The sequence below is a fragment of the Perognathus longimembris genome, chromosome 11, assembly GCF_023159225.1.
Source record: "Perognathus longimembris pacificus isolate PPM17 chromosome 11, ASM2315922v1, whole genome shotgun sequence".
In the NCBI taxonomy this organism is placed as follows: Eukaryota; Metazoa; Chordata; class Mammalia; order Rodentia; family Heteromyidae; genus Perognathus; species Perognathus longimembris.
In genome coordinates this window covers 69078336-69103647 of record NC_063171.1, presented here as the reverse complement: position 1 = coordinate 69103647, position 25312 = coordinate 69078336, and the positions used below count along the sequence as shown (strand labels likewise).

Sequence of the window (25312 nt, the reverse complement as noted above, 5' to 3'; positions counted from 1 at the left end):
AGGCTATCCAATATGAGACTCTTGAGGTAGTGCTCTTTGGTTTGTCAGGAAAGGAGAGTCGATTCTGCCTGCGTTAGCTACTTGAGACTCAGAGCCGGGAAACTCCTGCAGACTGCTAGCATGGGTTGGGGTTGAGGCATGCACTTTGGTCTGAGCTCTTAGGTGCCTGTTTTTAGAGAACCTGCTTGTTCCATCTTTGTCCAATACTGACTGAGGTTCTGGGGCCCAAGGCATGGAGGGCAGAACAGAGAATCCCTGCTCCAAGGGAGGTGGGAGGGAGGCACAGAGAATCCTGCCCCAAGGGAGAGAACAGCTGCAGAGCCTCAGTGCCTTGGGCAGCAGCTGCCCAGGTTGTGGCTCCATCCACACTGCGTTCTGCCTGCAGTACATTCTGGATACTGGATTTGGCCACAGCCATGTGGCTCATTTACAAAAACGGAGGCAAACACAGCAAGAAGCTAAACAGAACCACACAGGTTCTGAGTGGGTCCCAGGAGCATTAGCATAGCTACAGTAGCCAGGAGGACCGAGTTGTGGTGGAAGGTGTGGTTTGGCAAGAGACTAAGTTTGTTCAGTGAAGGTGAGATGTCTCTGTACGTGGCCCCGAGTGCCCAGGGGACAGTCAGGTCCAGGCAGGGCAGTCTTGGTAAGCAGGGGACAGTCAGTCAAGTCCAGGCAGGGTGGACTGGCTAGTGGGGGAGAATCAGGTCCAGTGAGGGCAGCCCTGGTGAGTGGGGTGTTTGAACTGTGGCGCAGGCGAAGTGAGGCTATGGGACTCGACTAGAGCTCCATGCTTTGGTTTTTAGCCACTGCTCTGGGTCATGGTCAGGACTTCACACCACCATTTGGTGGTGAGTGTGGAAGAGTCTGTAGACAGGGTCACATGTAAGGCGGTCGCCCTGAAGATGGACCACACAAAGAATGTCAGGTCAGAGGAGGGCTGGATGACCAGAGGTGCTCTCAGCTCTCAGCATCTTCCTGGCTGGCTGAGAGGGGACAAACTCTATAATTCCAGGGACAGGAAGAGCATGGTGGCAACACTTAGCCATTTAGCCTTTTCCTTACATTTTTCCTGGCCTCTTTTAACAGATGGCACAGACATGCTTTGTTTGAGACTTTTTCCTCTACCACGGTGAAATGCACATCGCTGCCACTGGAGGGCGGAGGAGGACAAGCACTCTGTGCCTCCAGCAGGTGACTGTGAGACAGCCCAGGGCCGCGTGAACTGCCCTAGCAGAGGTGGCTCTGGCCATGGCTGTGGGCCCCATCGGAGGCCATCCCACCACCCAAGCAGGGAACAGGATGAAAACACTCCACCTTCCTTTGAAAGATATTTTAAAATTTTAGTTTAAAAGGCAGAAGAGTATGTAAGAGAGAGAGAGAGAGAGAGAGAGAGAGAGAGAGAGAGAGAGAGAGACAGACAGACAGACAGACAGACAGACAGACAGACAGAGAGAGACGAGACAGAGAGGTCATTACCAAGGAAAACATGTGCCACCTCATCTCTGTCATTTTTAATCTGCCTTCTCTTCCTCCCCCATTTCCTCTGTTACTTCCTTGAGTCTTATTTGGCTATCTGGTCACCCCTTGGTGGCCAGTGGCTGATAGCCCTTAGTGGCCAGAGGCTGTCACTCCTTGGCCAGTGGTGGTCACTCCTTTGGGCCTCCTACAGCAGCTGGACTAATTCTAGCAGGACAGTCCAGAAGAGGTGACAGAGGAGCTTGGTTTTCCCTACCTTTGCTTCTCTGCTCTACATTGTGTTCCATCTGCCTGGCACAGAATTTGCTGAGGCAAAGCCAGCCATGCCCAGTGCTGGCTACATATGTCAGCTGCCCCTGAGGCCAACTGTGTTGCTCCCTGTAAAGGGGATAGGGTAGCCTCTGTGCTCCAGTGAGCCAGTTCCAGGGTATAGAGGTGCTGAGGTTTAGCCTTGGTCCAGTGTAGGGTGTGTGTTCCTTGGCATTCCCTTCTGTGAGAATACACCAAGTCAGCTAACACGGAGGAGAAGAGAAGTCTGTCTGGACCGGGCTCAGCGCATGGCCACCTGGTCCTTTTGCTTTGGGCCGTGGCACCACAGCAGTCCCCTGCGGGCCAGCAGAGGAGCTGCTCCTGTGACCACATGCTGAGGGCCATGGCAACACAGCCATCCTGTGGGAGCCGGTGGGGAGCTGCTCATGTGGCCACGTGGTCCTATTGCTTTGGGCCATAGTGACACATCCTCTGTGACCGGGTGGGGAGCTGTTCACCTCGTGGTGAGCCAAGTGAGGCCTGGAAGTGGTGGTGGGGGACCGGAGGTGCTGGTTTCCCCTCCAAGGGCATGGCCAGTGACCATCTGGAGGTCCTGGCACATGTAAGGCACTTGCTGTAGCCAGAGGATGTTTCCAGCCACTGTAGCCCAAAACCCTAAAAAGAAGAACACCTCAAATCCAGGCATTTCTGTGCCAGGCCCCAGGAGTTTATGTCACAGCAAATTCTTTCTCCAGCCATTTTTCATGAAGTAGTTAATAAGGACTGAAATGGCCTAGGGGCCAGGAGTGGCTTGCTATGTTTAATTCATAAATCAGATCATCTCTTGTCCTGGACACTATGCAAGATATCTTAAGGTCTGTGCTGGGTAATTCTTTAGGGACCCCATTGTATGTAACTGTACTGAATCAGCCACTGTGTTGGGACTAGGAGGGCATAAAAGGAATGTGTACAGGGATCTTGTGGCCGAGATTGTAGTGCTGGCATAAGTGGAGGTCTCCTGACAGGGCCTAGCATTTGATGGGGCAGAGAGGTGCTTTTATATGAGCATTTGACACATTGACATGAAGAGGAAGATGAAGTGATTAGTCCAAAAGGTCAAGATGGATTGGGAGAACTCATACGTACCCAGGAAGCTCAGGAGCTGGGGCAACAGTGTCTAACCAGTCACTTGGATCTGGAGCCAGCGGAAAGACAGAGGGAGGACAGGGGAGCCTCAATTATTTATTATTTTAAAGGTGAAACATTTTTAATTACTTTTTCCAGTACAGGGCTTGAGTGCAGGGCTCCATGCTCAGTGGAGTACAAAGGACTCAAATCCTAGGCTCCCCTGTGGAAGTGGTCCATCCTCCATCTCGGCAGCTCCCTGGGCAGTGAGCAGCTCTGGGGGCGGGGCGGGTAGGGAGGGTGGAGGCTGGGACCATACTATGGAGGCTCCAGCCAGTTGGATTCTACATCTCCTCCAGTCCTTACATGCCTATGCCTAAGAGGTAGAGGCCGGCTATACATTTTCCAGCTTTGTTGGTGCAAGCTTCCCTTCTAAGCAAAGCTCATTGCTAAGATTCATGACCATTTCTTACATAAGGAAGGACACCTGGGGTCTTGCCTGCTTCTCCATTGGAGCCCTGCTGCCCGTGGTCCTCGCTGTACTGGGATTTCAGGGTGGTTGTATTTGCTTCTGGTGTCAGCTGGACTTGGCTATGCTCCCAGGATGTGTGGTCCAACATTATTCTGAATGTTCCTGAGCGAGTGTTTCTGCCTACAGTTAACATAAATTGGTGGATCTTGATAAAATAGATTGTCCTCTCACTGTAGGTAGATCTCCTTCACCTGGTTGAGGGCCTGAATAGAGCAGACTGACCTGTGGCCTAGCAGCAGCCTGTAAATTTCAGCTGCAGACTTGAGTCTTCTCAGTCTATGTAATTGTATGAGCCAGTTCTGAACAAAATGTCCCAATGTCCTGTTGGTTCTGTTTCTCTGCAGAAATCTATTACAGAGATGAAATGAAGTGGAGTTAGGACAAGACTAAGGGCACCTCGTTTCCTCTTGAGGTTCTTGGCCACCTGAGACTAAGTGGATGGTGCATTTGACTGGGGCTCTTTAGAAGGCAGTGTTGGTTGAGTCAGCTGTGCCATGCCTGCTGTGGCACTCAGGTGGCGGGTTCATTAATAAATGTTCTCCACTTCCCCCACAAACAAATGCAAGACTGCATGGTCCACTTCCCCCATAAACAAATGCAAGACAATTGTCTACTTCTCCTCATAAAGAAATGCAAGACTGCACAGTCCAGTGGATAATACTGAGGAAGAGGAAGGAGGAGTTGGGAGTGAGTCCAGCTCTGCCTCTGTAGTTGGGCAGCCTGGTCATCCCTAATGGCTTCTCAATGGTTCATTTGGAAGGTGGTGTCACACTAGTGGGGATGTTACATACACTGCACATAAATGAAGCACGACAAAGTGCTCCACAGAGCCTTGACAACCCAGGACCTCCAGCCTTGCACTTTCTAGGGAAGGAAGTGGATGAGGGTGAGAGGGGATGGGTGGTTTGGGGTGCTCCAGCACCTTGGTTCTGAGTGAAGACCTGGATAAACACTTGGCACCCTGGGTGCCCAGAGAGACCAGCTGAGTTGGGAACTGACTCCCCTTCTCCAAGGGTGCAGAATGAAATAGACACTTGCCTGGAACAGCTTTGTGAATTGGGAGATGTTAAGGCTCAGGGATGTCCTAGTTTCCTACAAAACCTGGCACTAAATATACACCCTATATATACAACCAATAAAACAGCCCCCTTTGCCTGTTTGCCTTCCAGCCACTGGGGCTCTTGGCAAATATTGTCCAACCCTGAGGCATGGGCCACGTCTGCAGCATTGCTCTCACAGGGCTGGGCCTTGGTGCAGGAAGGGAAAATGGCTTCCTCTGTTGGGATGAGAGGTGGCTTGGGTTTGTCTTGGGTGGGAAATGCCTCTGTTCACTCCTTTCTCACTCATATTTTCAGATGGCATCAACTACCATTGCTCCCAGTCGCAGCAGCAACAGTGCCAGGCTTTTGCTTTTATGTCTAAGAGCTGCTTCACAAATGTGATAGCTTAAGACAATAGAACTTGTTCTCACCCAGCTCTGGATGCTGGATGTGTCAGCCCAAGGTTAGGGCAATGCCACAGCTCTGAGGTAAATCTCTTCCTTGCCTCGGCTTAGCCCATGGCAACTCCTCAGATAGTTCTGCATTTGCTCCAGGCTCTGCTTCCTCTTGCCAGCTGCCTCTGCCTCTGTCTTTTTTCTTTGTGTCTGTCTGTCTCTCCTCAGTACTGAGGGTTGAAATCAGGGCCTCATGCTTTCCAGACAGATGGTGCTCTGTCCCTCCAACCATACCTCCAGTGCCTTTTTGTTTAGGCTGTTTTCAAGGTAGGGTTGCACTTTATGTCCAGGTTAGCCCAGACTGTGATCTTCCTACTTGTGCTTACCTATGTTGCTGGGCATGTCAGTCTTACACTACTATGCCAAGCCATTATGCTTCCCCTGTAGCTGGGATTACAGGCACAAGCAGTGTCTGGCCATTGGTTGAGATGTACTCTCATAAACTTTTATGCCTGTGTTGGCCCTAGACCCTGATCTTTTCCTCCTACCTGCCTATGGCTTTTTTCACTTCTTGTAAGGACATACTCTCTGAGCTTAGGACTCTGATAGAGTATGACCTCATCCTTTCTACATTTATAAAGACCCTGTTTCAAAGTAAGGTCATATTGTGAGGTTGCAGGTAGACATAAGTTTTGAGGAGTCACTCTTTACCCCACAACAAGGGGAAATCAAGAGAGAAGGGTCTGGTGGCCCTTAAGCTACACGAGTCTGAACATCAAACTCCATCACTACCAGGAATTCAGGTCCCAGGTCCAAGCTGTTAGAAAACTGTGAATATCTTTTCCCAGTGCTTGGTTCCTTTGTAAGCTGAGTTAGCCAAAATCTATGCCATAGGTTCCTGGGTGTAACTTTCTGGGATTTGTGGTCTTTTTTCACATGGCCCCTGATCGCTGGGTTTTTATGTAGAAGGAAGGACCTGAGAACCATCACCAACTACCTGTCCCTCAGTCTGAGCCACTGTCCTAGTGTGGGGTCCTGGAGTGGTCACCAGCATCCCTGTGGTCAGGCCTTTTGCTACAGTGGGAGATGACACGTGGCAAATGTATGTAGTCCTGTGTCACGTATCTCCAGTGTACTTGACAGGCTTTGTGGTCTGCTGCTGAGATGCAGCCCATGTGTGCTGAGATGCAGCCCGTGTGTGCTGAGATGCAGCCCGTGTGTGCTGAGATGCAGCCCGTGTGTGCTGAGATGCAGCCCGTGTGTGCTGAGATGCAGCCCGTGTGTGCTGAGATGCAGCCCATGTGTGCTGAGATGCAGCCCGTGTGTGCTGAGATGCAGCCCGTGTGTGCTGAGATGCAGCCCGTGTGTGCTGAGATGCAGCCCGTGTGTGCTGAGATGCAGCCCGTGTGTGCTGAGATGCAGCCCGTGTGTGCTGAGATGCAGCCCGTGTGTACTGAGATACAGTGCACATGTGTGCTGAGATGCAGTGCACATGTGTGCTGAGATGCAGCCCATGTGTGCTGAGATGCAGCCCGTGTGTGCTGAGATGCAGCCCGTGTGTACTGAGATGCAGCCCGTGTGTGCTGAGATGCAGTACACATGTGTGCTGAGATGCAGCCCGTGTGTGCTGAGATGCAGCCCGTGTGTGCTGAGATATAGTGTACACATGCTGAGATGCAGCGCACATGTGCTGAGATGCAGCACAGTTGCAGAGGCACATCACACACGGGGTCCAGGCTGGTCTTTGCCCACCACCTCATCTCTCACCATTGTCTTTCTCTCACTGGGCGTCACCCTGATGGCTTTTCTGTACTGCACATCTGCTGTTCTTGCTCCTCCTTTCCTCCTTTGGGCCTCTGCAGGAAAACTTCCTTTCTGAACTTTCTTCCCCAGGACTTTTCTATATTTGGCTTCCTGGTCATTCAGGTCTCTCAGCTCAAATGCCACCCCCTCCCTGCCTATTCTAATTTCTTCTTGTCTCTTGTTTTATTTTTTTTCCCATATGACCTACTCTGTTCTGATCTACCAATCATCTCCTTTCCCCTGACAATAATCTCTGTGGCAGCCCCACCTCTTCTTCCTCACTACTGTTCCAGAGTCAAACCCAGTGCCTGGGAAGAGTGGGTGCCTGGCCAGGGCTCTGGCATCTTGAGTAACCTCATGTTTCCTCTCATGTTTTTGAGTCATCAGGGCCGATAAGCTGGCTGGGACTCAGGTGTGGGCACTGCAGGCTACGTCCCACTTGTCCTCCTCTTCCTCCTCTCCCCACCCCACCCCCACCTAGCAAGGGCTTTTCTGAAGCCTCAGTTGCCCAAGCCAGAGCCTCACCTTTGCCCCATTTTCTCAGGCAGGCCAAGCCCCAGCAGATTTTAGGGACTTATCTGTGGGGGAGACTCTTTGTGGCAATGGGAAGTTTTAGATCCAAAGACATTCTTTGGTCCAGTGTTCAAAAGTCTGATCTATGAAAGGAAATGTAATAAACTAGGAAGTCTCACAATGAAACTATTTTGCTCTGAGAATCATAGTGTTAGAGTGAAAAGAACAAGCCACAAAATAAGAGGAACTCTTTCCAAATTAAATGCCTTCCAAGGTCCCTGTATCCAAAATACATTTAAAAGGCTGAACAATTTATTAGTAAGAAAACTAAAGTATACTATTTAAAAATAAGGGCAAATGACTTAAACATATATTTTTCCAAAGCAGACAGATGCAGAGATGGCAACTAAGCCCATGAAAAGACACTTAGTGTAGTGAGTCCTGGAAAAAAGCATGTTAAACTCCAGTGGGCTCCTCTAGGTAACCACTGGGTTGTGGAGATGACTGATAAGATGAATAACACCCAGATTCTGTGTGTTCTGTTTCAGATCATTGCCTTTGATGAGTTAAGGACAGATTTCAAGAATCCCATTGACCAGTGCAACCCTGTTCATGCAGTGAGTAGTGAATGCTGGGTATGGGAATGTGGGGTCCCCGCTGGCTTGGTAAACAAGGGGAGCAAGAGGTCCCCACTGGCCTGGTGAACAAGGGGAGCAAGGGGTCCCTGCTGGCCTGGTGAACAAGGGGAGCAAGAGGTCCCCGCTGGGTTGGAGAACAAGGGGAGCAAGGGGTCCCCACTGGGTTGGTGAATAAGAGGAGCAAGGGGTCCCCGCTGGGTTGGAGAACAAGGGGAGCAAGGTGTCCCCATGGCACGGGGCCCATCGCTGTTCGAAGGCAGCATCCTGAGTTCTGTTCTCAGCTGCATGGCCCTTAAGGAGGATTTGCTTCTAGGGGAACCAAGCAGCTGTGAGCTGGACCTGACTTCAGAGTTCCACTCTGTTAGGCGGAGAATTATTAATGAGTTGTAGTTTTTGCTTTGAGGTTTTACTGTGTGCTAGGGACTTCATCGCTATAATCCATATCCTCAGGACTCTGCAAACAGGCCCCATTATCCTAACCTGTAGTCCACAAAATAGAGGCCTTGTCCAGGACTAATAGGTCCTGCGTGGGGTCTCAGGTGTCCAGTCTGCCTGTCTCCAGCACCTGCATTGTGACCACTGATTCCAAGCTGTCCCCTTAAGAGATTTGATTTTCACAAGATCTGAGGTTATAGCCAGCACTATTTAAGAGGGTGTTTTGTAAAAGTTCTAATTTTTAAAATTCATCCTTCCTCATCTGTAAACTTTGCCATCCACCTGTGGTAGCTTAGACCACCAGGCTGGGAGGGCTCACCCAGGCCTTGTATTTCCCTGGACGTTTGGGGCTTGGCACCTGCCTGTGGTAGCTTGGTCTACCAGCCCTGGGAGGTCTCACCCAGGGCTTGTGTTTCTCTGGACGTTTTGGGTTCAGCACCAGCAGCACACACTTGGCTCGTCAGTATTTAGCAGGTGTGCGTAGGAGAGGCTTGGTTATAGGGTGAGCATGTCCATCTCAGAACTCTGAGGCAGGTAGGAGTCTGGATTCCCAGTTGGCCTCAACCTGAACCGTAACTTAGAACTTTGCTTTGCCACCTGAGCACCCAGAGGAATAGAGACATTTCTCCTGACACTGGGGTCCATAGTCAGAACCCCAGCAGGAGGCATGTGATTAGTGGAACCGCAGTGCTGTGCGGGCTCCTTGGTCCAGGCAGAGGAGGACTGGCCTCAGCCCGGGGCTTCTGGGAAAGGCCAGCACAGGCAGAGCGCCCACATTGGAGATGACCAGCAGCTGCAGGTGGATGCAAGCCAGAATGAAGGTGGAAAGGGGAGGAGTGTGGGATAAACATGGGAGCTAGCTCTTTTCGTTTTGACTTCCTTCCTTCCTTCCTTCCTTCCTTCCTTCCTTCCTTCCTTCCTTCCTTCCTTCCTTCCTTCCTTCCTTCCTTCCTTCCTTCCTTCCTTCCTTTCCTTCTCTCTCTCTCTCTCTCCCCCCTCTCTCCCTCTCTCTCTCTCTCCCCCGCTCCCCCTCCCCCTCTCCCTCCCTCCCTCCCTCCCTCCCTCCCTCCCTCCCTCCCTCCCTCCCTTTTTGTTGGCTGTGGGGCTTGAACTCAGTGCCTGGATGCTGTCCTAAACTCTTTTACTCAAGGTTAACACTCTACCACTTTGAGGCACAGCTCCACTTCTGGTTTTTGAATGGTGAATTGGATGAGTATTATGGGGACTTTTCTGCCCAGGCTGGTTTCAAACAGTGGTCTCAGTCTCCTGAGTAGCTAGGATTACAGGCATGAGCCACAGGCACCGGGCTCGACACACTCCTTTCTTTAGAGCTAGCAGGGCTGGGCATGGAGCCCAGAGCCTGTGTACACGAGGCTCCTATTGCACCAGAATCCTTTTAGACTCACTCTCTGTCTGTCTTTCCTTCTTCCTTTCTCTCTTTTTCTCTCTTTTTTCTCTTTCTTTGTCCTGGGCCTTGGACTCGGGGCCTGAGCACTGTCTCTGGCTTCTTTTTGCTCCAGGCTAGCACTCTACCACTTGAGCCACAGCGCCCCTTCTGGCCTTTTCTGTGTATGTGGTGCTGAGGAATTGAACCTAGGGCTTCCTGCATGCTAGGCAAGCACTCTACCACTAGGCCGTATGCCCAGCCCCTAGACTCTTATTAATTGGTTCATGAGGTGTCCTGGGCCCTGTGAAGCCTAGACTGAAGCTCCTAGAGACTTGTTCTGGATTAAACACATAAACGAACACATGTAAGTCTCAGTAGAGAAGCATGTAGACACTGAATTTTTATATTCTCTAGTTCTTGTGATTTTATTCCCTGGCAGGAAGTGAGACACTGTGCTGTACCCGCTAACTCACCTCCAGCCCTTTAGACCTCTGTAGACCCACAGTGCAGTAGGGGTTCTTCACTGGCCCTGGGCATGTCCGGGCACCAGGCCTCGCTGGCCTGTGGAATGGGTTTCTCAAAGGGAGGAGGCCTACTGGGTGTACTTATTTCCCCTCCCCGCTCCTCCCCTCCCCAGTCCTCTTCTGTGTGGAGCTGGAGCTGGGACCAGGGCAAGGCTTGCTCTGCAGGAGGAGTCATGCCCTTGCTGCGCTCTGCAGGACCCCCCCCCCCCCCCCCAAAGCTCCTACTTGGACAAGAGCACTCTAACTCAGCGGATGTTTCTGTCCTTTCCGGAGAACTCTCCTGAGATGAAAGGGAAGGGGTGCCCTGCTCCGACGTAGTTCTCATGCTTCCCTTCCTCCTGACAGCGGAGCATCTGCCACAGAGATGAGGGAGGCTGGGTTGTGGATTTTGTGGCACCCGCTTTCACACATGCATGTGTGTGACCCATCCTTCCCCTAGGCTTACGCAGCATAGGAATAGCCAGGCCTAGAACCTGGCTTGGGAACTGGAGTGTGGCAGTGGCCTCTTGTCACCCTCATCTCCGGAGCCACCCTGGCGCCTCTGCAGTGAGGCATGGGGGAAGCCCCGCCTGCTCCACCTGGCTCCGAGTCGGGGGGCCTGAGGTGGGCAGCTTCACCTGCCACCCCACATAGGGAAAGGCGCCCACGTGACTTGTTTGCCTCAGACACTGATGAGGGTGTGGTGTCCTTATGGGCGCCCTTCTCGAGCCTGGGGTGTCTGGCAGTGCAGGGTGCCCCCTTGCGGTGCCTGCAGGGATGGAGTTCCCTCTCTGGGTGCCCTCTCTAGGTGCCCACAGGCACGGGTGCCCTCTCTGGGTGTCCACAAGCATGGAGTGTCCTCGCCGGGTGCTCTCTGTGGATGCCACAGGCATGGGTGTCCCCTCTGGTTGCCCTCTCTGGGTACCCACAGGCATGGAGTGTCCTCTCTGGGTGCCCACAGGCACGGTGCCCCCTCTGCAGCGGGGGGTGTCTGAGGTACATGTGGTACGTGTCAGAGATGCGGCTCAAGGGAAAGCCCACGGGCTAGCAGTGGAGCCAAGGCTTGCTGTGTGCTGGGGGTGGCAGATAAGGGGGCAGGAGGCTGGTATGGCCCAGGTGGGTGGAGAAAGGGGGCTTCTGTACTTTGGGCAAACCCTGACCTCCTGTCTCCTTTCTCCCCTGTGCATCTGGACAGAGGGAACGGCTGAGGAACATTGAGCGCATTTGCTTCTTACTGCGGAAGGTTAGAGTGGCCTCCTGTGGGAGGGTAGGGGTGGGGGCTGCGGTGTGGGGAGTGTGGGGGCTGGAGTGTGGGAGGGCGGGAGCTGCCATGTGGGGAGGGAGGAGTGTGGGGGTACAGGCCGGGACCCACCTCCTACTCAGGGAAGCAGCAGCAGAGGGAAGGGCTAGACGGCTCTGGCACCAGGCACCATTGTGGAGACCCCCAGAGAACGAAGAATGATTAAGAAAATAATCTAACTAGAATCGTGAATGTATGAATAGCTTTTCTAGATACTTTTGTAGGTACCCATAACCTGCTCTAGGTATCGCCTTTGTGCACTCTGGTTTGTTCCTCAGAGGATATCTAAGTTGTTCTACAAAGCTTTGCCTCTCGGGATTCCAATTGCTCTCTTCCTCCTTCCTGAATGTTCCACCCTTCATTCTCTGGCGGGGTAATAATTCCTTCTTAGGACTCCTATGACGTCCTTGCTCCTCCTGATGGAGCCTGATCATGAACTATAGCCAGACAGCAGCCTGAGCTCTTCGCCAAAGCCTGGCTGCCCACAGGGCTTTGCCCTGTCCAAGGTAAAAGTCCGAGTTATGAGCATAAATAAGCAATGCAAAAATTAGCATTGCCATTCTCAAATTTGCATAAGCTTTGCATACATTTCTGTAAATAATACTCCAAACATTTTAGTCAAAGAAAATTGTCTTTTTCTGTTTTTTTTTTTTTTTTTTTTTTTTTTTTTTGTTAAATGGACTCTTTCCTCACCCACCCCTACCTCTGTGGTTCCCTGATGTTCAAGGGGATTGCTGCTTAGCACAGTGGAAGTTTCAAGGGAAGAGTTGAGTATGTGCCACAGGGCAGGAAACTTGGATTGGAGACTGTGGCACAGAGGCTGTTTGAGCTCATTCCTTCTGCAGCTAGCTCCTGTGGGGACCAGCACCCACCCCTGGCTAACGAGGCAGAGACCCCTTGAGGACTGTCACTGCTCTGCCACCGTCTGGTCATAAACACATTTATCTCTTATATTGTCTGTCAGTGCCTTGCCTCTGTGTTGGTGCCCTAGAAGCCCAAGACTGTTTTCATGGATGGTGACAGTGTTTCCTTCTCAATGTAAACTCAGATTGTGGCTATGTGCACATGTCTGGCTGTTGGGAGTGTACTCGTACACATGTCCTTTAAGTTCATTGGTGACTCTGGGATCGGTGTACTTAGGTGCATCTAGATGATAGGTCTGTGGTCAGGGTTAGAATGCCAGATCTGGAAGGCCTGACTGTGCTGTTCACCCCCGCAGTGGGTGACTACTGTGCTGCTTGTTGAAGGTGCCCACTAGTAATCACTAGTGAGTACTGGTTCTTGCCCTGTCTGTGGGAACACTGGTCAGTCACCTGCGGATGTCTTTGCTTTGGGGAGCATAAGACAAAGCACAGCATGTGCACAGCCCACAGCACTTGCCTCATAATCACAGCCACTACACTCACCTCCTAATCACAACCACTGCACTCGCCTCCTAATCACAGCCACTGCATCACCTCATAATCACAGCCACAGCTTACACCTCATAATCACAGCCACTGCTCTCTCCTCATAATCACAGCCACTGCATCACCTCATAATCACAGCCACTGCTCTCTCCTCATAATCACAGCCACTGCTCTCTCCTCATAATCACAGCCACTGCATCACCTCATAATCACAGCCACTGCTCTCTCCTCATAATCACAGCCACTGCATCACCTCATAATCACAGCCACTGCTCTCTCCTCATAATCACAGCCACTGCATCACCTCATAATCACAGCCACTGCACTCTCCTCATAATCACAGCCACTGCACTCACCTCATAATCACAGCCACTGCTCTCTCCTCATAATCACAGCCACTGCATCACCTCATAATCACAGCCACTGCTCTCTCCTCATAATCACAGCCACTGCATTCACCTCATAAAACACAGCCACTGCTCTCTCCTCATAATCACAGCCACTGCATTCACCTCATAATCACAGCCACTGCTCTCGCCTCATAATCACAGCCACTGCATTCACCTCATAATCACAGCCACTGCTCTCTCTTCATAATCACAGCCACTGCTCACACCTCATAATCACAGCCACTGCTCTCTCCTCATAATCACATCCACTGCTCACACCTCATAATCACAGCCACTGCACTCTCCTCATAATCACAGCCACTGCTCTCTCCTCATAATCACAGCCACTGCTCTCACCTCATAATCACAGCCACTGCTCTCTCCTCATAATCACATCCACTGCACTCTCCTATAATCGCAGCCACTGCATCACCTCATAATCACAGCCACTGCACTCGCCTCAAAATCACAGCCACTGCACTCGCCTCATAATCACAGCCACTGCACTCACCTCCTAAACACAGCCACTGCATCACCTCATAATCACAGCCACTGCACTCGCCTCATAATCATAGCCACTGCACTCACCTCATAATCATAGCCACTGCAGTCACCTCCTAAACACAGCCACTGCATCACCTCATAATCACAGCCACTGCATCACCTCATAATCACAGCCACTGCTCTCACCTCATAATTACAGCCACTGCTCTCACCTCATAATCACAGCCACTGCTCTCTCCTCACATTCACAGCCACTGCACTCACCTCATAATCACAGCCACTGCACTCTCCTCATAATCACAGCCACTGCACTCTCCTCATAATCACAGCCACTGCACTTGCCTCATAATCACAGCCACTGCACTAGCCTCATAATCACATCCACTGCTCTCACCTCATAATTACAGCCACTGCACTCTCCTCATAATCACAGCCACTGCTCTCTCCTCATAATCACATCCACTGCTCTCTCCTCATAATCACAGCCACTGCACTCTCCTCATAATCACAGCCACTGCTCTTGCCTCATAATCACATCCACTGCACTCTCCTCATAATCACAGCCACTGCACTCTCCTCATAATCACAGCCACTGCTCTCTCATAATCACAGCCACTGCATTCACCTCATAATCACAGCCACTGCACTCTCCTTATAATCACAGCCACTGCTCACACCTCATAATCACAGCCACTGCATCACCTCATAATCACAGCCACTGCTCCACCTCATAATCACAGCCACTGCACTCTCCTCATAATCACAGCCACTGCTCTCTCCTCATAATCACAGCCACTGCATCACCTCATAATCACAGCCACTGCTCTCTCCTCATAATCACAGCCACTGCTCTCTCCTCATAATCACGTCCACTGCACTCTCCTCATAATCACAGCCACTGCACTCACCTCATAATCACAGCCACTGCACTCGCCTCATAATCACAGCCATTGCATCACCTCATAATCACAGCCACTGCACTCGCCTCCTAATCACAGCCACTGCACTCTCCTCATAATCACAGCCACTGCATCACCTCCTAATCACAGCCACTGCTCTCTCCTCACATTCACAGCCACTGCACTCGCCTCATAATCACAGCCACTGCACTTGCCTCATAATCACAGCCACTGCTCTCACCTCATAATCACAGCCACTGCACTCGCCTCATAATCATAGCCACTGCACTCACCTCATAATCATAGCCACTGCACTCACCTCCTAAACACAGCCACTGCTCTCTCCTCATAATCACAGCCACTGCATCACCTCATAATCACAGCCACTGCACTCGCCTCATAATCATAGCCACTGCACTCACCTCATAATCATAGCCACTGCACTCACCTCATAATCATAGCCACTGCACTCACCTCCTAATCACTGCCACTGCATCACCTCATAATCACAGCCACTGCTCTCTCCTCATAATCACAGCCACTGCATTCACCTCATAATCACAGCCACTGCTCTCTCCTCATAATCACATCCACTGCTCACACCTCATAATCACAGCCACTGCACTCGCCTCATAATCACAGCCACTGCACTCGCCTCATAATCACAGCCACTGCACTCGCCTCATAATCACAGCCACTGCTCTCTCCTCATAATCGCAGCCACTGCATTCTCCTATAATCGCAGCCACTGCATCACCTCATAATCACAGCCACTGCACTCGCCTCAAAATCACAGCCACTGCACTCGCCTCATAATCACAGCCACTGCACTCACCTCCTAAACACAGCCACTGCATCACCTCATAATCACAGCCACTGCACTCGCCTCATAATCACAGCCACTGCATTCACCTCATAATCACAGCCACTGCTCTCTCCTCATAATCACAGCCACTGCTCTCTCCTCACATTCACAGCCACTGCACTCACCTCATAATCACAGCCACTGCACTTGCCTCATAATCACAGCCACTGCTCTCACCTCATAATTACAGCCACTGCACTCTCCTCATAATCACAGCCACTGCTCTCTCCTCATAATCACATCCACTGCTCTCTCCTCATAATCACAGCCACTGCACTCTCCTCATAATCACAGCCACTGCTCTTGCCTCATAATCACATCCACTGCACTCTCCTCATAATCACAGCCACTGCACTCTCCTCATAATCACAGCCACTGCTCTCTCATAATCACAGCCACTGCATTCACCTCATAATCACAGCCACTGCACTCTCCTTATAATCACAGCCACTGCTCACACCTCATAATCACAGCCACTGCATCACCTCATAATCACAGCCACTGCTCCACCTCATAATCACAGCCACTGCACTCTCCTCATAATCACAGCCACTGCTCTCTCCTCATAATCACAGCCACTGCATCACCTCATAATCACAGCCACTGCTCTCTCCTCATAATCACAGCCACTGCTCTCTCCTCATAATCACGTCCACTGCACTCTCCTCATAATCACAGCCACTGCACTCACCTCATAATCACAGCCACTGCACTCGCCTCATAATCACAGCCATTGCATCACCTCATAATCACAGCCACTGCACTCGCCTCCTAATCACAGCCACTGCACTCTCCTCATAATCACAGCCACTGCATCACCTCCTAATCACAGCCACTGCTCTCTCCTCACATTCACAGCCACTGCACTCGCCTCATAATCACAGCCACTGCACTTGCCTCATAATCACAGCCACTGCTCTCACCTCATAATCACAGCCACTGCTCTCACCTCATAATCACAGCCACTGCACTCGCCTCATAATCATAGCCACTGCACTCACCTCATAATCATAGCCACTGCACTCACCTCCTAAACACAGCCACTGCTCTCTCCTCATAATCACAGCCACTGCATCACCTCATAATCACAGCCACTGCACTCGCCTCATAATCATAGCCACTGCACTCACCTCATAATCATAGCCACTGCACTCAGCTCCTAAACACAGCCACTGCATCACCTCATAATCACAGCCACTGCTCTCACCTCATAATTACAGCCACTGCTCTCACCTCATAATCACAGCCACTGCATCACCTCACAATCACAGCCACTGCACTTGCCTCATAATCACAGCCACTGCACTCGCCTCATAATCACAGCCACTGCTCTCTCCTCATAATCATAGCCACTGCACTCTCCTCATAATCACAGCCACTGCACTCTCCTCATAATCACAGCCACTGCTCTTGCCTCATAATCACATCCACTGCACTCTCCTCATAATCACAGCCACTGCACTCTCCTCATAATCACAGCCACTGCTCTCTCATAATCACAGCCACTGCATTCACCTCATAATCACAGCCACTGCACTCACCTCATAATCACAGCCACTGCACTCACCTCATAATCACATCCACTGCACTCTCCTCATAATCACAGCCACTGCACTCTCCTCATAATCACAGCCACTGCTCTCTCATAATCACAGCCACTGCACTCACCTCATAATCACAGCCACTGCACTCTCCTTATAATCACAGCCACTGCTCACACCTCATAATCACAGCCACTGCTCTCTCATAATCACAGCCACTGCTCTACCTCATAATCACAGCCACTGCACTCTCCTCATAATCACAGCCACTGCTCTCTCCTCATAATCACAGCCACTGCATCACCTCATAATCACAGCCACTGCTCTCTCCTCATAATCACAGCCACTGCTCTCTCCTCATAATCACATCCACTGCACTCTCCTCATAATCACAGCCACTGCACTCACCTCATAATCACAGCCACTGCACTCGCCTCCTAATCACAGCCACTGCTCTCTCCTCACCTTCACAGCCACTGCACTCACCTCATAATCACAGCCACTGCACTCTCCTCATAATCACAGCCACTGCACTCTCCTCATAATCACAGCCACTGCTCTCTCATAATCACAGCCACTGCACTCACCTCATAATCACAGCCACTGCACTCTCCTTATAATCACAGCCACTGCTCACACCTCATAATCACAGCCACTGCTCTCTCATAATCACAGCCACTGCTCTCTCATAATCACAGCCACTGCACTCACCTCATAATCACAGCCACTGCACTCTCCTCATAATCACAGCCACTGCTCTCTCCTCATAATCACAGCCACTGCATCACCTCATAATCACAGCCACTGCTCTCTCCTCATAATCACAGCCACTGCTCTCTCCTCATAATCACATCCACTGCACTCTCCTCATAATCACAGCCACTGCACTCACCTCATAATCACAGCCACTGCACTCGCCTCCTAATCACAGCCACTGCTCTCTCCTCACCTTCACAGCCACTGCACTCACCTCATAATCACAGCCACTGCTCTCTCCTCACATTCACAGCCACTGCACTCTCCTCATAATCACAGCCACTGCATCACCTCATAATCACAGCCACTGCACTCTCCTCATAAGCACAGCCAGTGCTCTCTCCTCATAATCACAGCCACTGCATCACCTCATAATCACAGCCACTGCACTCTCCTCATAAGCACAGCCAGTGCTCTCTCCTCATAACCGCAGCCTGAGCAGCCACTGCACTTGCCTGTTAAAGGTGGTCTGTGTTTTAAAATCAAATGTAACTCACTCTTGCATCCATCTTTGACAGAGGAGATTCCGGCCTAAGGTTTCTCTTTCCCTATTCCTTCCCTTTCTGTGGCTCTTTCCTAATTCTGGTCTCTGCCAGCCCTGGATCCTTCAACACTGAAGGCTGAAGGCAAAATGTGCAAACTTTGACTGTGTCTAAAATCCCGCCCGTGCCTTTGTCATCTCTGCAAGCTGCCGTGTGCCTCGGAGGACTTGGTGTGGGGAGCACCCTCACCCCTCGCGGACCTGTGAGAACTAACTGAGGCCTGCCTAATACGTCGTAAATGGTACTGGTTCTTGCCTGACCCCTTGCTCCTGCCTCAAACCTTGACGACATTCCCACAGACACTGCTGCTGCTGGGCCAGGCCTTGCTGGCCTTGGCTGGTGCAGGCACGCAAGGGCTGTCGGCCACTTGAGCAGTGATGTGGCATGCTGAGGATGAGGGAAGTGTCCACGGGCGTAGCTGCAGTCACTGCACTCACTGCCTTTCGAGAGCTGTAACTTCCAAGAAACTCCTCGGAACCAGTCTCCCAGACACCCCGGAATATGCCCCACCTCTCTGTGGATCACGGTGCAGACACCTCCTCAGCTTTCCTGGGAGAAGGGAAGGGATTCTTGTCTGAACTGCAGGACGCTGGTGTCAGCTCTGGCTTGTGGTTCATTTCCTGGTTGTGCGGTCTCCCGGTGTGAGTGCAGGCTTGGGCCGCCTGAGGCCTGGCTGCCTGGATCTCCAGGCTGTTGGTGGCTCTAGGAGGAGCTTGAGCATGGCATTCAGTTTATCCAGTCGCACATGGACATTCGAGGGTGGCTCCCTCAAGTGCTTGCCAGAGGATTGGAGCGGGAGTCAAGGGAAGCCTGCTTCATGCGCAGTGGTCCTGGGGGCTGAGGTTGAGTTAGACAAGCTATGGCTTAGGTGATTTTGACTAGCTTGAGCCTGCCCTAAGCTGCGCAGTGTGGGTTGTTCCTCCGGCTCTGAGGCAGTTGCCTCTAGTTCTACTCCCTTGGAGTGTTCTCTTTGAGATGAGGGGGAGAGGGAGGAAGAGAGAGAAGGAGAGGGGAGGGGAGGGGAAGGGGGGAGGGAAAAGGAGGGGGAGGAGGGAGAGGAGGAAGGAAGGGAGAGGGGGAAGGAAAAGGAGGGGATGGGAGAGGAGGGGGGAGAGAGGGGGAGAGGGAGGAGGAGGGGTAGAAGGAAGGGGAGGGGGAGAGGGAGGAAGGAAGAGGATGGGGGGAGAGGGAGACAGACACAGAGGTAGAGGCTTCATTGGTAAAGACAAGCTCAGCTCAGCTAAGAGCGCGTTCTCTGTGTGCTCTCGCAAGCTCTGCCTCTGGGCCGCCTGCACACATCCTTCCCACTGTGTTCCTGAAAGCAGGCACAACGTCCTCATTTCTGTGCTTTGTAGTACTGCCCAGCCTGGATTCGGGCTTGCGTTAAGTAGCAAGCTGGGTTAGTGAGTATTTGCCCAGGAACCTCACAGCCCCAGTATTCTGTTCTGATTATTGAATATGAGATGAAGACACAATGGGAGGGGCCAGAGGCAGGCCAGTGCCAGTGCATCCTGCTGTGCGTATGGGGCACCCCCTGCCCAGGGTGCCATCGCATGGATGTGGCTAGAGCTCTGGTTTCTGACTGCCTGTACCTCAAAACCTGGAGTGCTTAAAAAATGCTGCTGCCCAGGTCCCCACCATGGTTTCTGCCCTGGCAGTTCTGAGCTAGCCTGGAGGTGGGGGCAGTCTTGGGCTTTAGCAGCCCCAAGTGACTCTATTGGGCAGCTAGCTATGCACTGCCGGTCAGAGTGCAGGGCAAGCTTTGGTATGGAGGAGGGGGTGGCGGGGGAGGCATTGCCTGCTCTCTGTTCCCAGGGTGTGACTTTCTAAAGGGGTAGATTGAGGTTGTTGGCTCCTAACTTCCAGGCCTGAGCAGTGGGGTGACTCACCCACAGACAGCTTCTTCCTCTTGGTGCAAACTTTGCTTTCAGATGGATGTTCCTTTCCCGAGATGTGATGAGAGGTAAAAACTGTTTTTCAGCCTCTGAAATGCTCCTCCTTTCAGATCTTCCTTCTTGCCCTTTTCTAAATTGCTGAAAAAGCAGGAAACCTTTATGGATTGTGTGTGTAGGCCACAAATCGGGCCAGTCTTACCAAGTCTAACAGCTCTTATTCTCAGAGGCATGGCTCAGTCTTTGCTTCTCCCTCTCTCTAGCGCTTACTGCCCCTCCCTAAAGACAATAGTAGAAGGCTCTGGTGGTGGGGTGCTGCTGATTGCTAGGCTGCAGATGTGCCTCTCCCCATGGAAAAGCTGCATCTCACCCCCGGGTCCCAGCCTGTTTGCAGTCTACATGGGTTTTGTTATTCTTGAAGCAATTTGGGACTTTGGTCCTCCTCTCATTCAGTGCTTCACTGGTTCAAGTCCTAAGCGGTTTCTGTGGTGTAGACAATTACATAATACATAGTTTTGTTTGATTAGGATAAGACCTAGAGATAGATAAGAAAATGTATCAAGTTAAATACACTGTACCAATGCAAAGGGCCATTATTCTAAGGGAACAGAAAAGCCACTAACTAGGTTCCCTTCCTGTGTCTGCTAAATGGTCAAAGCAATGGTGAGGTTCTGATCCTGATCAGCCCTGGTGGCACTGAGGGGGTGGGGCAGGAAGCATAAGCAAGAGCAGTGTTGTGGTTTTGCCTTCCAGCTGCCGGCCACATCACTGCTGTTACCGTGGGGTGCATCTCTGATTCCCCACCCGCCCTCAGGAAGAACTAATGAAATGCAAACCGTGCATCTCAAGGCTGTGCACAATGGTTTGTGAAGCCAGTCTGCTATGTGCGTTGGTGGCACGCCACGTGGGTAGCCGTGGTGACACCAGCAGGGGGAAGAGTCAGAAGGTGAGACCTGTGAGGTGTCTGCTGACTGCAGTAGCAGCCGCATGTGGTGCTCGCTGTAGTGCCTCGCAGCACAGGCCCAGTCAGGCTTTGCAGGCAGAATGAATGTCTGGGTGGGCAAATGGACAAAACAGATGCTGCCCTGATGTACCAGCCCCTTTTGGAGAGTATTTCCTTTCTTTTGAAATGCCTGTGAGGAGAGGGAGCAGAGGCTCAGGACCAGGAGGCTGCCCCCATCTCAGTCAACCTCCGTGAACAGTCGCCGGCTTTCCTGGCTCACCCTGCTTTGCCTGGTGGTGCTGTTTCCACTTTCCTGTTAGAGTCATGTGCCCCTGCTTCCCAGACAACACCTACCAGCACGTCTCTCCACACTGGCATGTCTCTCCATGCCCACACCTCTCTCCAGCTCTCCACGCCAGCACATCTTTCCCAGTGCACTGGGTGTCATCCCAGGACACTGCTGGCAGCCAGAATATGTGTGCACCCCCTCTTCCTGGCCTCCTGGCCTCCTCCCAGTGCTTCTGCCTTCTAGCTCCCTGGTGTTGGACCGCCTCTGCTTCGAGCGACTGCTGGGAGGCGGTGAGTTGGGGCTGAGAGCTCTAGGGAGCTGTGCCACCCTGGGATCAGCCAGCCAGCCCAGGGTCTATAGCACAGGGCCCCAGGCTGGGGGCATGTGTATCGGACAGTTGCTATTGAGAATTCTGCAGGAAGAAGTATGAGAGGACATGTCTCTGCAGGCTCCTTCCCAGCCCCTTCTTGGCTTGCTGATATGGCTGCCTTGTCCTTTGTGTTCTCACAGTCTTCCCTTGGTGTCTGGGCGCTGATTTCCTCTTACAGTAGAGACAGCAATCGTGTAGGTTCATTCCACATCCATGACCTCACTGGACTTGAGTCACCTGTTGAACAACTATGAGGCACTGAGGGCTGTGTTGCGTGAAAGGCTGGGGCATGGCCCAGCTCATTGAGGTTGGTGCATGGGGCAGAGCATGAGCCAGGATTCAAGGGGAGGGAATTGGCTCACTGGTGAGTGTCTTGGTGAAGCTCATGTAGGATGCATAGTGGGCCCTGAGTTTGTTCTAGCACTTTCTGTCATCACAGGTACAATTCAGAGAGAGAGGGCACAGAACTTGTGTTTGTCAGAATAAAAAGCAAATTTCCTAGCAGGGTGCTGGTGTCTCACCAGTGATCTGAGGTTGCGATCTGAGGATCACTGAAGCCAGCCCAGGCAGAAAGTCCCTGTGAGACTTTTATCTCCAATTAACCACCAGAAAACGGGAAGTGGAGCTGTGGCTCAAAGTGGTAGAATGCTGGCCTTGAGTGAAAAAGCTCAGGGACAGCGCCCTGGCCCTTAGTTCAAGCCGCATGACTGTTCTCCCACCTCCCCTCACCCCCCCCAAAAAGCAGCCAGCCTGCTGGGAATGAAGCCTCCATCTACTCCTAGGTGTCCTAGGTAAAGGGACCAGGCCCGCCCTCATGTGCCCCACCTTTCCAGGGAGCAGTAGCAGAGCCTGTCAGCCACACCTGGACGGTTGGCTCCATGCACAGCGTTGTGGGCCAATGGGCAGGAAGGCACAGGCATGCACACCCCACCTTGTTGCTGTCCGGAACCCACTGCCCTGCCTTCCCGCGCATCACCTCCTGGCTGCAGTGCCCAGGCAAGGCTGGAGAGAAGGTGCTGTCCGTCCACCAAATTCCACCTCTAACCGCCAGGGTCCTCCTGCCTCTCCTTGCCAGTGCTACCCTGGCCATCCCTGCCACCCTGCAAGGTCCTGAGCCCTCCCTCCTGAAGCTTCCCTCCTCCCCATGCCCTGCCCATGGTTGTGGGTGAGTAGGGCCTAGTGATATTGAATCTCCATTCTCTTCCCCCTTTACTACATCGTCATCTCCAAACCTTCCTTTCCCGAGGCCTGCCCAGACACCTTCTGGATCCTTCTAAGTCACTCTGAGCCATTGACCTCATCCCCGACCACTGACCTCATCCTTGACCACACCACTGACCACAGCCCCAACCACTGACCCCATCCTTGACTATTGACCACATCCCCAACCACTGACCTCATCCATGACCACTGACCTCATCCATGACCACTGACCACAGTGCCATCTTCTGACCACATCCCGACCATTGACCCCATCCTTGACTACTGACCACATCCCCAACCACTGACCTCATCCCCGACCACTGACCCCATCCTTGACTACTGACCACATCCACAACCACTAATCTCATCATCCTGACCACTGACCTCATCCCCTACCATTGACCATGTCCCTGACCACTGACCTCAGTTCTGACCACCACGTCCTGCCACCTGTCTACATGTGGGAGGAGAACACATGCAGTTACAGGTAGGCAGATCCAGAGCAGAAGAAAGCAGGACATAGGTGCCCTCTTCCATGTTCCCCAGAAGTGGAAGTGGTTTCAACTGTGGAACAGGAAGTGTGGCAGGAGGAAGACAAAGGTCAGTGTGCTTGCGTCATTCAGCCTGCCCTCCCTGGCCGTTGCTCTAAGCTCTGCTCCTCCACCCACCTTAGCTGACTGAGTCACTGCTGGTCTTAGCACCAAGTCTATAGGCCTTCTCTGTGTCTCTTTGCCAAGGTTTTCCTGAGTGACCCCTCTCTTGCACTGCTGGAATAACTCTGACTCTGGTTTCTGGGGATTTTCAGAGTAGCTTCCTGGGGTTTTGTTTGTCTGTGTGATTGATTGTTTTTTGTTTTTCTTGGTTCATTTGTTCCCTCATTTTTCTCCTTCAGTCACCCTAAGAAAGCCTTGATCTATGATACCATGTGCCATTTCTTTAACCAGAAACTTCTGGACCCTAGGCTTGGAGAACAAATGTTCAGGGATGTGGCACTTCTCATAAGGCCTTCTGTGATTTTTATTTCCTCATCTGTCTTTTTAACTTCACCAGAATGTGCTCACTTTCAAACACCCCTTTGCTCACACCTGCTGCGTGCTTAGGGCTGTGCCAAGTGTGCAAGAATGGTGGATGGGTAAGAGAAGGTCTCTGCTCTATTCTTTCTGCCATTTCTATTTTATCACCTAAAATGTTCTCTAGGCTAAAATATTTTTAAGTTTCAACTCAGTCTTCTTTTTTACATGCAATTTATTAACACTTTGAAGTTTCATCTAAGTCTTAGCATTATTTATAGTAGTGACACTGTGGAAATGCTCCCCACTATTAACAGTTTGTTGAAGCCCTTTTCATGGAGGGCTTTCACCTTAATGACTTTGATTGCCCTTAAGGCTCACATCATGGCTCTGTTGTTGCCAGCATTATCTTATTTCTGCATCAACTCACTTAGGTTAGCAGTCTTCAGCTCGTTTTCAACATCTTTACTGTGACTCCTTCTCTGTTCTATCTAGTATTCAAGACATGCTCCTTGACTTCTCTCCTCTACTGGACAAGGGAAAACCTTTCTCCTTGCATAGCCGTGTCCTGCTTACGTGTTTGGTCTCCTTGCCTGGCTGTGGTCTTTCCCAGGCTTGAGGCTCATCCCCAAGCCTTGCTCCCCACTTCTCAGGTACCTGCACGTCAGACACACCACAGATGAGTGTCTATGAACCTGTGCCTTCTCTGAAGTGGAAAATGGAGCAAACCCAGAGAAAACAGTTTTAAACACAAATAATTAAGCATGATCCTCAAATTACTAAATATAGTGATGCACAGAGATGAATATGTCACAATAATTAACCATACATTTGAGAGCCACCTACCATTCATTTTGAAACAAAGCAGTATTTGAAAATTTTAAATAATGGTTCTTCATTTCTTTCCTCTTCATGTCAGCTACAGCCAGTTTAGGGTTTTATTCTTTTACTCTTAAGAACCAGAAGTTTCTTTGTTGGCATCTTAAAACTAGATGCCGGTTTTCTGCCAGTCTGTTCTCTGCCGTCTCACTGGGCTGCGGCTGTGTGTGTCACGGCCAGGCTCCGGGGTCCCTGGCAGCCCCTCTGCCTGTGGCACCAGGCAGAGCTCCTCGCTGTACCGCACCCTCATGGCCTTCCTCAGCAGCCTCTTTTGGGCCATGGTCCTTCCCCCAGCTTGAATCTGGGTCAGCAGAGAGTAGCTCATGCCCCCTGGGGCACACCTTCCTGAAGGAGAAAGTACCCCCAGGCCCTAGCATGAGATCTTTATCAGCAGTGGAGCACTTACCTTTAACAGTTCTTTC

At 51.5% G+C, this 25312-nt stretch overlaps 1 protein-coding gene across 2 annotated transcripts in view; it reads left to right on the top strand.

Moving 5' to 3' along the window:
* Cnih3 (cornichon family AMPA receptor auxiliary protein 3) overlaps positions 1-25312 on the top strand; it is a 120011-nt gene that overhangs the window by 80926 nt on the left and 13773 nt on the right. For both annotated transcript variants that reach the window (XM_048357603.1, XM_048357602.1), the window contains 2 exons: positions 7685-7753; positions 11295-11342. In XM_048357603.1, coding sequence (XP_048213560.1) covers positions 7685-7753; positions 11295-11342 — 117 coding nt within the window. The remainder of the gene's footprint in view (positions 1-7684; positions 7754-11294; positions 11343-25312) is intronic.